Below are 15,519 nucleotides of genomic sequence, written 5' to 3'. Positions count from 1 at the left end.
GACGTCCGATTCACACGTAGTGAATCTCGAAGGACCGAGCCTACATGTCGTAAATAAAGTGAACTTCTTCATGGAGGACTCACTCGGACTGAGAGAGACAAACGACCCACGGAGGAACAACGGTCACTGGGTCAACAGCTGAGACGCTGGAGCAACTGGTGGCCATACTGCAGCAGCAGTGAGAGCAAGAGGGGTTGATGGGAAATGTCTCTCTGGTTAAATAGACCACCTGATGAGGTGGCTGTGTATTATAGATGATTGTGGAGAGTGAGGTCACATGACGTATGTCACATGATTGGCACAGCGCAGCTCGAGTTGCCTGCCAGAACTAGCTCGCCGGCGTCGCCACTTTCATATTAAATGTTTTTCTTTAACAAATGTTTCTTCATTAATGTTGCATAAGTGTATTTTACCAACCTCTACACTGTCAAGCTCTTTATCCTTCAACTTAGCTCAATATCTATATGGTCATTTTTGGTTATAGTTATTAATTTAATTGTTAATCAGAGTTCCAAATTCATAGTTGGTACTTTAATGAGAGAATCAATAAATTGGATCGTTTCTGTTTTTCTGAAGGATTGTGCCCTGTGATAACTTTAATGAATTCAAGTTATTCTTTAATATTAATATTTTTAATAGTCAATATTTTTTTATGATATCCAAATTTATTGAATGCCGAAACTATTGCATGGTATCACGTTTAATTCATTATTGCACAACAGTTTTCACTGTAAGGGAACTAGTTGGTCAACGTGAGAAACAGGAACCTCACGTTCATGTCACTGTTTCTCATGAATTCATGTGATAAAAGGTTTATTTTCTTTTGTAGAGTTTATTATTTACTTTATAACCAGACCCAAGGTCAGATTCTTGTTGAGTTTAATGATGATTTTGTTGTGTCTTTGTTTGTGTGTTAACAACAGATTTCATAATAAAGACTGGAGACATTTCTTTCTTCATCTCTTTCTCAGTAGATGAGTAGGAAGTGGGAGGCAGCTTCTGGTTTCTACTGAAGAAGCCGTGATGCTCGTCACACTGAATGATGTGTTGATTTATTTTCAGACACAGTGAAGTTAAAGATGTGACCATATATGACAACGACTCTGAGACATGACGGACGGTCACTTCTTCATTTACTTTATTGGTCCACAGGCAAACTAAGTTCAATCCACAGCTGGAAACCACAGAATCACATTTGATTCACGTGAACATTTTGAAGCCCAAGTCAATAATGTTATTAAATCTTATTACAGAAAGATCCTCCATGCACATGAGACCTGAACAAATGGTTAAATAGCTCTTGGCTCCATGTGTTTGAATATGAACCTGAATAAGTTACAATCATTCAGTAACTTCAAGATAAGTTTGTAATTTGTTATTATTTTTTTATCACAGGAATAAACCAATAAACATGAGACAGAAATTCAAGCTGGACCACCTGTAGAATATCAAAGTCCAGATGTGAAGCTGCTCCAGAGGTGACGTGTGTCGTCCTTTGTTTGGACTGAATCTCCTGATGTTTGCATCTCTCATGTGAACGAGTGACAAGTGTCTGAATCTAAAAGTCGCTGCTGCTCATTAGTTCATCGTCAGATATTCACAGTCTCTGGTCGACGGGGGAAAGTCGGTGCTGATGGATATTTTCTCTACATGCAACTAGCACATGACGACAGAGGAGACATGTCACTGAGGGGAAGTGATCCACAGGAAGTAAACACCACATTGCACTTTTTACTAAGAGCCGAGAAGCAGAGGAGAGAAAGAAGAAGAATGGATGAAACCAAACGGATTCAAATGTCTTTACATCTGCTACTGGCTCTGATTCCATTTACAGGTGAGAATAAATACACTTACACAACTTTACCAGTGTGAACAATAAGAATAACACCAGATTGTTTGTGTTTGATTTTAAAAGTGAAGAGTTTCACTGATGTGTTGTGGCACAAGTCTGGCTCATTCAGGGGACTGATACTTATGAGTACTCTGATATTGTACTTGTGTATATTTGTGTACTGGATCATTCCTAATATTTTGATCTGCCCATTAACTCACAGTTTAACTGGTTAGATTTGGAGGTTAAAGGTCAAGGTTTCAGGTTTTTGGCCTCTCACTCATCTCAAGTCTGAATTTCTTCAGATTCTGACCAGTTGTCTCCTCGAATGAAAACTTAACAGATTAGATTTCAGTGATCAAGTGTCAGAGTGACCTCATGAGTCTGGAGACAAAAGTACGTAGACTGGAACTGGACTGGTTGGCTGAGGCATTCAAATGCAGGGAGAAAACTGGAGTTGATGTTTTTCAGGTTCATCTTGTCAGTCATGCTCCATTTGGTCTTAATTTACAAAGTTATGTCTAAAAGAATCCTCACATTCAGAAGTGAATGAAAATATGAGTCTTTTTCTTGGTTTAGTTTAATTGTTGCTGTCTCTCTCTCATTTCCTCCACAGTGCTCGCTCTCCAATATTCCTTCATCATCATCAGAGCTGGAGCTGAAGTCACTTTGCCTTGTGACAATATGAGAGATGATCATGTGAACTGTGGAGCTACTAAGTGGATCTTCATTGATTCAGAGGGGACTAGATCAGTAAACCTGTTTGTAAACAGGCAGCTCGACACATCTGTGATTTCCAAATCTAAAGCAGACAGACTACGTCTTGCTGCAAACTGTTCTCTGGTTATTAGGGAGGTCACAGCTGAAGATGCTGGTCAATACGCCTGCAGACAGTTTGACCAGACAACACAACCACATAAAGATCATCAGGTTTATTTCTCTGTTGTCAACGGTGAGTAAAAGAGTCTCTTCATAAAAACATTATGATAATTCTGATCCTTCTGATGGACATAGTTTCACTCATGTTATCTTTCTCTCACAATATCTCCATCATCACCAGTGACTGAGCAGAAGAGAAGTGATGAGGTGACATTGAGCTGCTCTGTGTCCACATGTAGAAGCTGTGACCTCACAGTGAAGTGGCTGTTTATGAATAAAGATGTGACTGAAAACAACAAAGACCTGAAGACATCACAGTCTTCCTGCTCGGCCAATGTGAGCTTCTCAAAATCCCATTTTGTTCACGAGATGAAGAACTATAGCTCATTAACATGTGAAGTGAAGCATCGTTACAAAGAGGAAAAGTTTTCCTTCATCCCTCCGTCATCAGGTGAGAAAACACAGAACACGATGAACTGCTCCTGATCCAATAAATTCCATTTGTTAATACATTTCTTTTTCTGAAGAAGGAAAGAACGAACCAGCTCCAGGAAACAATGAGATGACAACAGGTACTGAATATTCACTGCACCTCTCATTCATCTCTGTGCTGCTGCGTGTTGATGGAGTTCATGTTAACAACATGTGTAAATACAGGAAGTTGGACTGAACAGGAAACTGAAGCTCTTGTCATTCTGTTCACAGATTGGTGGTGGTACATTCGTCTGGTTGTGGGTTTTGCCTCGATCGTGGTATTGGTTGTGATTCTCATCAGATGGAGAAGAAACAAGGTGAGAACATTCACAGATGAAACTAACATGTCACTTATAGAGTTTATACCTCCTCCAAGTTTTTATTTATCTTGTAATAACACCATGAAATAATGATGTCATCATAAGTTCTAAAGTTTTAATGTGAAAGTTAAAGTTCTGGATGTTTCTTTGTGTTTTGATACATGTTGTTATGCTGTGATGGTTTTGTTAGCACTGCATTAGGTAATTTTACTTTTTAATAATTATTCGCATTGTGTTGTCTCTCTATCAGTAAAGTAATTGTGCCAACATCCTGACCTGTGGTGTAACACATCCTGTTGTGTATTTTTTTTTATCCATTTTTATCATACTACCTCATCGACATTTGTATTTGTTGTGTTCTGTGAAGCACATTGAACTACACTAAACTGATGAAAGGTGCTATACAGACTGATGATTGACTGATTGATTGATTGACTGATTGACTGACTGATTGATTGATTGATTGATTGACTGACTGATTGATTGATTGACTGATTGTATATCCTACAGATCCAGGGTGGTGATGTTGCAGTAGCCTTCAGCACTGTGGAAGCTCCCTCCTCTTCTACTGGACCCTCAGCTGATCCCAGCAGCCTCTATGCCAACGTCACATTCATACAATAGCAGAGTTTCATTTGACTTCGATATTTTTACATCAGGAATCATTTGTTACAACTTTCTGCTGTGAAAACAAAGTCACTCTAATAATGTGATTCTCATTATATAGAAAAAAAAAAAAAGGTGGGAACATTCCCAGATGAAACTTTGATTTAGTTTAAACCACTGCCAAGGCCCGACAGTCTGTGAAGATTTATATAAAACTCACTTTTATCATGTGGACTGGATTTAACCAGTTTTCATCCATTTTATTGATTCTTGAAGTTTGTCGTTTGGAATATTTTATTCTGTATCTTCATGTTCTTCTGATCCAGCTGTTATTCTTATACATTACTATGGTGACGTGTTATTTGATAGAACATTGTTCTTTCTGGATTCTTCCTGTTCTGGGTTTGAACCCTCATGGTTGATGCTCTTATTGTAATTCACTTTGGATAAAAGCATCAGCTAAATGAAATGTAAGGAAATGTAATGTATGATGATATGAATTATTGTATGTGAACCAATGTGTCGTAAAAAGCGTTTTGCCCAGTGTGCCAGAAGGGGGAGCTGTAGGTTAAGCTACTGCTGCAATGTTTAAGTAATAATAATAATCACAAGATGGTTTATCTTCATATAGATATCGTACGTTTAGCTTGATGAGCCGGCTGTTATAGACATGTTAGTGTTTCATGCTGTGATGTAGATACTGCAGGTTGATACTTCCAGGTTTGAGTTGAGACTTTTTAAATGATGTTGATTTACATGCAACAAGATGAACCTTCCCCCCCTCAGTCAATATCAGTATTCATAACAATATTCAGTGCTTTTATTAAACGGGATGTCCTGCAGGTTCCACATCTCTGAGCCTGTGTGTTTTATTGAGACAGATGTTTGCAGCGTTCACCCCCCCCCCCCCCCCCCACTAACGCTCAGGGGGTCTTGGGAGCTTCTTTACGCATGTCATTGAGCTAATATCTACATTTTACAGTCTGGGCTGTTTTACATTATTATTTACACCTGATATGTGTGGATGAATTTTAATGATTTAGATTCCCTCATCCTCTGGTGGTGACATTTACGCAGCGAGCCACAGACTGTACATGACGATGTGCATAATTATTTTGGTTCATCTTAGAAGTCTGCATTTGTTATTATTTTATGAAATTGTAATGCTGTTTTTAAGAAAGCTTTATATATAACTTATTAGATTCTCTTGTTATTGCAGGGCCACAAATTAGTAATTTATCCACCGATGTCAACAGGGGCTCCGTAATTATCTATTGATTACATTATATTGTTATATTTTATTTTAATTATTTATCTGGCAGCAAGAAGTAGGCAAGAAAAAGCATGTTCAGTAGAACCGTTCATATTCTTCAATATTCTATTCATGTTCAGAAGAACCCATTGAAGTTAAACAACTGTTAATAAGGACATTTGAGAAGTTTGGATTTTTTTTAGCAAAGTTTTTTTTGTGGAATACCTGATGTGGCCCAGCCTCACCCAGATACTGCCTCCAGTGGCCCCCAGGTAATTTGAGTTTGAGACCCCTGGTCTAGAATGTCTGTCTAGACTGTCTGACTGTCTGGACTGTCTGTCTGTCTAGACTGTCTGTCTAGTCTGTCTGGACAGTCTTTCTGTCCAGACGGTCTGTCTAGACTGTCTGTCTGCCTATACGGTCTGACTGTCTGTCTGGACTGTCTGTCTAGACTGTCTGTCTGTCTAGACGGTCTGACTGTCTGTCTGTCTAGACTGTCTGGACTGCCTGTGTGTCTGTCTTGAATGTCTGGACTGTCTGTCTAGACTGTCTGTCTAGACTGTCTGTCTTGAATGTCTGGACTGTCTGTCTGGACTGTCTGTCTGTATAGATAGTCTGTATGTCTAGACTGTATGTCTGTCTAGACGGTCTGACTGTCTGCCTGTCTAGACGGTCTGACTGTCTGTCTGTCTAGACTTTCTGTCTAGACGGTCTGTCTGTCTGTCTGTCTAGACTTTCTGTCTATACGGTCTGACTGTCTGTCTGTCTAGACTGTCTGTCTAGACTGTCTGTCTGTCTAGACGGTCTGACTGTCTGCCTGTCTAGACGGTCTGACTGTCTGTCTGTCTAGACTTTCTGTCTAGACGGTCTGTCTGTCTGTCTGTCTAGACTTTCTGTCTATACGGTCTGACTGTCTGTCTGGACTGTCTGTCTAGACTGTCTGTCTGTCTAGACTGTCTGGACTGCCTGTGTGTCTGTCTTGAATGTCTGGACTGTCTGTCTAGACTGTCTGTCTAGACTGTCTGTCTTGAATGTCTGGACTGTCTGTCTGGACTGTCTGTCTGTATAGATAGTCTGTATGTCTAGACTGTATGTCTGTCTAGACGGTCTGACTGTCTGCCTGTCTAGACAGTCTGACTGTCTGTCTGTCTAGACTTTCTGTCTAGACGGTCTGTCTGTCTGTCTGTCTAGACTTTCTGTCTAGACAGTCTGACTGTCTGTCTGTCTAGACCTTCTGTCTAGACGGTCTGTCTGTATGTCTAGACAGTCTAGACGGACTGTCTGTCTAGACTGTCTGTCTGTCTAGACCATCTGTCTGTCTGTCTGTTTAGACTGTGTGGATTGTCTAGACGGTCTGACTGTCTGTCTATCCAGACGGACTGTCTGTCTAGTCTGTCTGGACTGTCTGTCTAGACGGTCTGTCTGTGTAGACTGTCTGTCTGTCTGTCTGGACTGTCTGTCATATCATATTATATCATACTCTTTGTACATTATTTGTATAAATAAGTCTATATACACATATTTATACATGTGTACATGTTATTATTATTATTATTATTATTATATTTACTATATTTACTCTTATTATTATATATACTGTTGCTGCCATTATTACTATATACTGCTATTATATTGGTATAATTACTATCATATATAAATATATATTATGTTAAATTATACTATATATACTGTACTATTTTTATATACTGTCTAATAATAACATCACCAGCATATCATCTATCTATCTATCTATCTATCTATCTATCTATCTATCTATCTATCTATCTATCTATCTATCTATCTATCTATCTATCTGTCTTATCTATCTATCTATCTATCTATCCATGTATTACATATCATAGTATTATATATGGAACGTAGACCACTTGACTGCTATTGATATATTGGAACACTTAACGTCCTTGTATTGAGTTGAGTTGAATTGTCTGTTGACTGAGTCAGAGTGGAGTTGGTGTTTCAGCCTGCAGGGAGCAGCAGAGCCCGGAACAGCCCGGAAGTCCCCCTGTGGAGAAGAAGACGAGCGGCAGAAGGCGGAAGTGAAGAGTTCCGGTGTCCTTGTGCTACAGACGATGTTCAGACACGTACTTGTAAGTCTGTTTTGAATCTTTACGGTTTCTTCTGTTTCTGTGAATCTGAAGCTTCGAGTCTTTGTCGTGTTTTACTGACGAGCGGCGCTGGACACGAGGCGGGGACGTGTCGCGTCTCCCGGGTTATTAGAGGTCAAAGTGGAGGCGTCAGGACACCGCTAGCATTAGCTTAGCGTCAGTTCCTCTCCCGCTACACAGACGCGTCTTGTCTTTTAGAAACTCCTGCTAACCGAGCTAACATGCTAACCATGCTAACCGCTTGTCCCCAGGCTTTGCGGCAGGTGGCCCGGCGGAGCATCTCCAGCTCCACCCGCCGGGAGATGAAGAACTCGGTCCCCGAGAAGCAGAAGATCTTTCAGGTCAGAGCTCCGTGAAGCACCTCGGTGCACGGTCCTGTGACCGGAGAGAAGAGACACCGATCAGAAGAGTTCTCCACCTTAGGCTCAGATACACGAGCAGAACCTGAGGCTCATTGTCATTATAATAATAATAATAATAATAATAATGCGAGTTTAGTTTAAGCAGCTCAGTCGGTGGTTCAGCACTGACCTCACAGTTCATAATAACTTTACACCAGTCACAGAACCAAGGTTACAAAGTGCTCGAACTAAAATCAAGGATATTAAATTGTGTTGTATGATAGTGTGTGTGGTGACAGGCTGGTTGACCTGAGTACAAACAGCAGCTTCATAACTTCTGTAATCTGCTGTCACCTCCAGGTAGAATCCATTAAAACCTGCTGTGGCTCAACGCTCTGCAACTGAAGAACAGAAATGAAAATGCACAAAACGCAGACACAAACAAAGCTCTTCTACGTTCTATTGAAACCTCTGTGTTGGTTTTCTTGTATATTTAATTGTGTTTTCAGTGTTGAGTTCCACCAGCTCCATTAAAAGACACAAGACTAAAGACACAATAAACTGAGAATCTTAAAACAGCAGAAGACAACACGCTTCGTGACCTTTTCACTTCAACAAGGTCAAGGAGCAAGTTGAGGAAAAGAAAATCAGGTCAAACATAAAACAGTGAATTTGATGATGGGTTCAGTCTTCTTCCAGTTTACTAACTTGATCCTCACAGAGCTGTGATGTCGGCTGTTGCTCCTCTAAAGTCTGTCCTGTGTCTCCTGCAGGAGGACAACGGGCTGCCCATTCATCTGAAAGGAGGCACCAGTGACGCTCTGCTGTACAGAGCCACGATGACTCTCACTGTGTTGGGTGAGAAGAACTTCTTTCTGTCTGATTATACATATTTCAACACGTGAGCAAGAAGCACCTCAGCATCTAGAATAACATTAAAAATCACTTTTCATCCAACAGCAGAAACACAAAAGATGACATGGCAGTTTTAGTGTCTTTTACCTGAATCACCGTTTTCATTTTGCAATTTCTGAGTCAGAGCAGAGTTGTGTTTCACGATGATCAGAGAATTGTGTTGGTTTTAAAACACATTGTTTCACATTGGGACCCGACATATCTGTCAATTGTATAAGCTCCTACAAAAAGTTGGACAGTGGGTCGTGACAAAGTTAAGCTTCTATCTGCTGTGTCACTGGAACATCAGAGAAAACCTGTGACTCGACAAAGACGAGGAGGAAACTGTCGGATGAATCTAAACCATGTGTCAAGGTTGAGTCCTCTGGTAACTCTACATTTATCTAATATATTCGGAAAACCTTCATTATTATCAGATCCTATTTTTTTTTTTACATTTAAACCTCTTTCTCTTCCTGTAAAATGATGAGTCATCCAATCAGAAAGCTCTGTGTCTCTCCGAGTGTTTACAGCACAGTGATGTACAGTGTCCCGGTCATCTGCTGGGAAACACGTGTTTGACTTGAGATTTTAAAACGTCTTTCTAAACGACCTTGTTTTCTCTCAGGAACTGGACTTGTCCTGTACGAGCTGTGGAAGGCCGCCGTCCCTCAGAAGAAGTAGTGACTCCACTGTCTCAGCTGTCGGCTTCAGGTTGAACAACCGGCCTGTCGCTCTATATTGTATTTAAAAATGTAAAAACAACAAAAGCTTAGATGCTCTCCTCATGTGTGGGGCCACATGTTTCCAGATGTGGCGGGATATTGTTTCGTGTTCATGGGATCAATATTTATTTCTTGTACTCTCTCTGATGACTTGTGGATCAATAAAAAAATTCTCATGACCAAAACCGGATTATGTCTGTCTTTTTATAAAAAAAATTTTTTTAAATATGGTGAAATACAAGTGGTAAAAATGGTTAATAGTCATGTTATATGTGGCCGTTCTCGTAGAAATGATTTCTGTGTGTAAAGAATTATTAATCTGTATCAATCCTTTTCTCTTTAATCTTCTTGTAAATGTGTGAAATAATTTGTGAAGAACCCTGTGATCAGATGTGGGTTTGGTAATGGACTGATTTTTATTAATGTGCAGAAAGACTTCAAAATACAGATGTGAATTCCTCAAGACACAAATCCAGTAGAAAGGATCTGCCAGTGAAAACTGAACTAATGTTAATGAGCTCTGAATATTCCACAGAGGCTTCAGGTTCATGTCGTCAGCAGGTTTTATTTATTCAAACACTTCCTTTAGTAGAGAAAAGTCTCTTCTGTGTTTCTGAGTGAAGGTTCGAGCCTCAGCCACTGGAGGGCGACGTTTACACAGAAATCCTCAGCGTCTGCCCTGAATCCTCCAGAGGGGCCAAGCATCTGAAACACGTCCGGATGTTAATACATGAAATTACATCCGGTCATTAGTCAGATCCCTCCGGTTGATCTTCTCACTGGTGGGCTGGGTGGGTTCTGGTTCAGGGTGTGAGAGGAGAAACCCTCAGGCCGGTTCCTCTCCCAGTTCAGATCCAGATGATCCACAGCTTCTCGTTCACTCTGGGAAATGAAACCATCACAGACCCAGGACTGGGGAAGACAACAGGCCTCTGATTGGACGGTTCCCAAACCTGCCAAACAAAACAGAAAAATATTAAATGGAGGATTTTGTGTTAGTTACATAAAGTGTATTTGATATCCGCACCAGGGGGCGCCAAGTGGTCTGAGAATGTTCCTATTCATGCTTTTCTAAAAATGCGAGTTAAAGAGTTGAATTATGTAGTTATGGCAACAAATTTTGAATTATGACCAACAACATGTTTGGTGGACGACTCGGAAATTTGTGGGATTTTGATAAATGTAAACCAAAGTGTGATTCATCAAAGAGCAGATTTTTGTGAGTCGCTGAATAGTCGACCTGTTGTTTGTGTGGTGGTTTATCAGACATGAACAAATCACACAAATTGTGGGATAAACGTTTGGATGACGTACAAATGTACGATAAAGCTGTGAGATGCGTTTTGATCGACTTGGGGAAAGTTATGATGACGACACTGTGTGAAGTTAAAGGCTTTAGATCACTGTCTGAACTCACTAACAGGAGTGGAGTGAGGGAATCTGATCATCATGAGGACATCACAGTGAATCTAGAAATGATTATGCACTTGTAACTTCATACAACAAATACTTGGGGGGATGAAAGCCCCAGAAACATGTAAACGCCATCAGATATAAGATTCCAACCGCCCACACGTTTACTTTGAGGAATCTGGGCCTGTGTGGAGGGGGGGGGGGGGGGGGGGGGGGTAGATGTCGTCATGTCTGATGGATGTGGGATGTTAAATGAAGGTTGAGGTTGTGATGACAAATTTACACCGTGACCAAAAGATGGATTATTGGGATCCATAGCCAGATTATTATGGGTTATGGTTATTTTTAGTTCCTGTCTGAATGAGCTCTTTGATGTGAACACGTGATTATAATTATTATAATTCACTGGTGTCTCGTCTACTTTCATGAGAGGACCCCAGAACCCTCAGGTCCGCCCCTGGAAACTGGGGGAAACACTGACTTGAGGTCAGCTTTCCTCGACTGTGTCATATTTTCCCGTTGATGAAAAAGGGGTAAAACGCTCAGTCCCCCCCCCCCCCCCCCCCCCCCCCCCCCCCTGCTGGTGGCTCTCTGAGGCCGACACGCAGAGAAGTTCCTCCATCACCGGAAAGGAATGTAGAAAAGTATGTAGCCTAAAAGTTTCCGAGTGTTGTGTGTGTGTGCGTGCACCTCCCTGTGTGTGTGTGTGTGTGTGTGTCCCCCTGCTCTCCTCAGACGTGGTTACACATCCTCTTCTCTGGCTGGATGTCGTCAGAGTGGGAGCTGCCCCCCCCTGTTAAGAAGCGGATTGTGTGCACGGAGCTTCCCACTTGGAAACAGACTCACCGACTCGTCTGGGCCCCAGAACCCCGCGGAGCTGCCTGACTTCCCCCCGGACACCTCTCCTCTGGCCGGGCTCCTGTGCTCACATCTCATCTGTTCGTCCTCGCTTCTCAGAACCCGACCCATCGATTCCTCCAGTCTCCTCTAGGTCAGTGACGCTTGGTTTTCTGCAGATTTGAGAGAATTGTTTGAGCTCCAGACGCGTTTAGTGAGTTTAATTCAATAGAGGGATAGTTTCGCTTGTAATTATTATCCCAGTTATCCCAGTAAAGCACATTTTATACGGAGTACTCCCAGAGACGTGTGGACGAGTTCTTGCTTTACGCTGCGTAATTGCGCACAGTGCCAGAGGTGGATGCTCGTTCCTCTCGAGCTGTGGAGAGACTTCGTGAATCTCCTCAGAGGAAACACCAGATCCCGGATCAGACCTTTTGAATTCCCCGCAGAGAGAAGCCTGTTTCCCAGTGGGGTTTCCGTTCGCTCTCTGCTGACCGACTGGTTCTTGGTTGTGTGCGTTGTTAAGTTTTAGATTTTTTTGACTTTCATCTTTGTTAAATCTATAATGTACTTCGGTTTTTGCAGCAGTTTTTGAATTGGGGGTTATGTATTCTTAGCTGCGTTGTCTGTTCCCTTCGACGTTAGCTCAGTGAGCCCCCCCCCCCCCCCCCGGTGCCGGTCTCACGCTCTCTCCGCTTCGTTCCTCTCAGCTTCATCCATGCGCTGCTGAGCCAGAGGACTGAAGATGAAGAGCAGGTTGTCTCTGGCGGTGGCCGCCGTGCTGCTGCTGATGGCCTCCTCCTCCCAGGCCCAGGACACAGGTAAAGCCTCATCCTCCTCTTCCTCACTCAGACCCAACACCTCTGACCTCTGCTCCTCTCACCTCTCCTCTCTGTCTGCAACGTGCAGCTGCACATTTAGTCTGAATAAAATAAATCACATAGCAAACGTGTGTGTTGGTGAATTGATTTGTGTCTGTTCAGCTTCAGTTTAACTTTTGATTTATTCCAGTTTCCAGCAGGAATTCACAGGATTTCTTCGTCTCAGCTGCAAATAATTCAGCGTTTCGTCTGAACCAGTAAAATGTTTCTATATGAACTTTCTCACGGTGGTGATGTATCTGAGGTTTAATCAAGTTTCAGTAAGATGATGAAAAAACTGATATATTGTTAGAAAATGCTGCTTTAAAACAAATAATTCTGTTAAACTAACTTAAATGATTCTTTAGTAGAAGATGTAATAAAAGCCTTTAGCTGCAGCTGTGTACCATGTGACCCTGTGGAGCCAGACGTACTGGAAATGTCCCTGAGCCTCAGACATGTAGTTCCATCCTTCTGACACCAGGAGGGGCCCTTGCTTGAAACCCCCTCTGTCTTTCTGGAGCCTCCAGTTTCTGAAAACGAGCAAAGCCCAGATGGCACCAGGCCTATTTTCCTCCCCGTCTTTTCTCCTGATGGAACGGAAAGACTAAATATGAGTTTCATGTTATTTTCCAGAGGTCACGACGGGAGAAAATCTGCCTCTGGATTTTCTCTCAGAATAAAGTTTTAAAAAGTGTCAGTGTAGTAAAAACCTATTGTGCCTCCAGGAGAGTTTCTAACCTCCTGTGACCCCCCCCCCTGCCTCTCCAGGGGCCACATCAGCGTTGTAACGGGGTCGTATATTTCCTGAGCCGTGTGGAGTAGTTAAACATGTCGGGGCCGGAGCCTCAAACACCTTGAAGATGAAACCGCTCGGCGCAGGACGAGCTGGACTCTGAACTGGGACACGTGAGGTGGACAGGGACAAATGAAAAGCAGCTTAAGAGCAGAAGACGAGACGTTCACACAGAATCGCGTCCGTGCCGTGTCCCTGTGGATTCAGAGCTGCAGGTTTTTCTTTGAGGTAGTTTTGCTTTGGAAACCGAAGCAGCAGCCGCGGCCTTGATATGATTCACCAGGTTGGTGCCTCCTACCTCTTTGACGTCCTGTCCCACTTCTCAGTCAAGCCTTGACCCACAGTCGGGGCTTCACGACAATATTTTACTGTGATATTCTTCACTCACAATAACGTCTGGTTGGTGGTGATCTAGAGAAAATAACCTTTAACCTGTAGAATCGAGTGTGATGTGATTTCTTCTGTTCCCTGATTGATTTTGTCTTTATACACGATAACGTTCCTCCAGCATGAAGCGCTTCACGTGTGTGCTCAGGTTTAATGATTCACTTTTGTCATGTTCAAAAATGTATGTGGTTTAGGGAAAAGTGTAGCACATCCAGACCAGAGGAGGGCGCTCTGACTGGATTATAGCATGACGTATAGCAAGCCAGTTTGAGCTAATTGGAATGTTTATATCTTTATTATTACTTTAAAGCTACTTTAACTCGTATGACCATAGACAATTCACCTATTAACTATTTATTTTAGGTTCTTATTAAGTTATTCTCGTGAGAATATGCGGAAACATTAAAAACAAGCGGTGCGTACAGCGGTCTAGACTTTCATGTTCACGCTAGGTGTTATTTTTTATTAGTCTTTAATCTTTTGTTCCACCCCAACCTGAAGAATATCATTTTAAAATATTTATAAAGAAATAATCCCTGGTCCCTTGTGTACATGGACACTTTTTGTTCGTTACTCCAAGTTGTTAAAACCAACTTTTCATGTACACGTGCATGAACTTCCACGTCAGGGATCACGGTTCCAAACTGGGATCTGTGTGACCTTTGACCTGTTCGTTGGTTAACATCACAAAAACCAGTGGTTCTTTAAACTTTGGCCCAGATCCTGAAATCTAAAGGAGTAGTGTTTCACCTGGGTTGTGAACTTTGGACAAAAGTTTCAGGAATGATCCAAAGTTTAAAAGTTGGATCTGGAGCTCCATCGGTTTCAGAACCTCTGGTGCACATCACCGCTCAACGTAAACAGGAAAAGACGTACACGTGTTCTAACGGACATGTGTATTCTTTTATGAGGTTTGCAATGGAGACCATGACAGCGATCACACGGATCATTATCCATTGTATAATCAATACTGGAGTTTTATCTCATATTTCTGTGGTTTGTGTTTGTTTGTCAATTCAACATGGTGAGTTGGATTGAGGTCATGGACGTCCGACGTGTCCATGTCTCATTTTGTCCACAGGGTGGGAAACCTTTTCGTTTCATAAGAAGCTGGTGATTCTCCAAATTTAAATAAGAATCTTCACCAGACAAAACACATTGTTGGTTCAAACCTCCAGAGAAAAGCCCGAACCACAGTTTGTAGGCAGCTACTTCTGAAAGTTCACACTTTGTAGTTTTAAAACCATCGATCTGAACAGATCTGGTTTTAATCCCATTGTTGAAACTCCCAGAAAGTCATTTCAATTATTCAGAGAAAAAAACAATTACTCTTTCCAGTATTAATACAACTGGTCCTTTTGAATCTGAAAATAAAAATTCAAACAGTCTTGGATCACATGACTGATAAAACGTCACCTGATTGGACAAATCGGATCAGTTCCATCTTCCATTTTGAGATTTGATGTCTTTTATACAAACCAATCCAAATTTAGCAATCTTATATTTTGACTTTAACCCTAACCCGTCCCAGTATCTCCAGCTCAGAACCAGATCCCAGTGGTTCTGAGCAGCCTTTGCTTCAGGAGCTTTCTCTTCCCGCCTTGTTTGTTAGTCTGTGTCGTTCCAGGATCTAACGTTGTGTGTTTGTTGTCTTGAGTCGTTCACTGCGGCCGTGCAGACTCAAACTGAAGTCATTTTTCATGTCTCCAAAATGGCTTCTCTAACATCTGTAGGCTGTGTTGTGTTGTGTTGCTCCAACAGTGAACTTGTCGTAC

General features: G+C 41.8%; 3 protein-coding genes across 8 annotated transcripts in view; all 3 read left to right on the top strand.

Moving 5' to 3' along the window:
• The first annotated feature begins 1,768 nt into the window (after positions 1–1,768).
• LOC133973260 (uncharacterized) lies at positions 1,769–4,961 on the top strand. 2 transcript variants are annotated; one of them, XM_062411012.1, is made up of 6 exons: positions 1,769–1,834; positions 2,448–2,783; positions 2,892–3,161; positions 3,241–3,282; positions 3,416–3,501; positions 4,015–4,961. In XM_062411012.1, exons 1-6 carry the CDS (start codon positions 1,771–1,773, stop codon positions 4,126–4,128), a joined length of 912 nt encoding a protein of 303 aa, XP_062266996.1. In that variant the 5' UTR covers positions 1,769–1,770; the 3' UTR covers positions 4,129–4,961. The 2 variants fall into 2 exon arrangements, with proteins under 2 accessions (XP_062266996.1, XP_062266994.1); XM_062411010.1 differs by having other exon boundaries at positions 3,238–3,282.
• A 2,363-nt stretch (positions 4,962–7,324) lies between these two features.
• LOC133973266 (cytochrome c oxidase subunit 7A2, mitochondrial) lies at positions 7,325–9,633 on the top strand. The gene is made up of 4 exons (XM_062411018.1): positions 7,325–7,470; positions 7,740–7,829; positions 8,603–8,687; positions 9,352–9,633. Exons 1-4 carry the CDS (start codon positions 7,453–7,455, stop codon positions 9,405–9,407), a joined length of 249 nt encoding a protein of 82 aa, XP_062267002.1. The 5' UTR covers positions 7,325–7,452; the 3' UTR covers positions 9,408–9,633.
• A 2,034-nt stretch (positions 9,634–11,667) lies between these two features.
• The window catches only part of col12a1b (collagen, type XII, alpha 1b), a 77,906-nt gene continuing 74,054 nt past the window's right edge, over positions 11,668–15,519 (top strand). For 2 of the 5 annotated variants that reach the window (XM_062410942.1, XM_062410941.1), the window contains exons 1-2: positions 11,669–11,852; positions 12,412–12,522. In XM_062410942.1, the coding sequence (XP_062266926.1) occupies positions 12,447–12,522 (76 nt within the window). In that variant the 5' untranslated portion in view covers positions 11,669–11,852; positions 12,412–12,446. Of the gene's footprint in view, positions 11,853–12,411; positions 12,523–15,519 lie in introns of all 5 variants that reach the window. The other 3 variants (XM_062410945.1, XM_062410944.1, XM_062410943.1) reach the window with 2 other exon arrangements.

Source organism: Platichthys flesus, chromosome 18 (genome assembly GCF_949316205.1).
Source record: "Platichthys flesus chromosome 18, fPlaFle2.1, whole genome shotgun sequence".
Taxonomy (NCBI): domain Eukaryota; kingdom Metazoa; phylum Chordata; class Actinopteri; order Pleuronectiformes; family Pleuronectidae; genus Platichthys; species Platichthys flesus.
The sequence above is the reverse complement of the archived record's forward strand: the minus strand, read 5'-3'. Positions and strand labels throughout refer to the sequence as shown.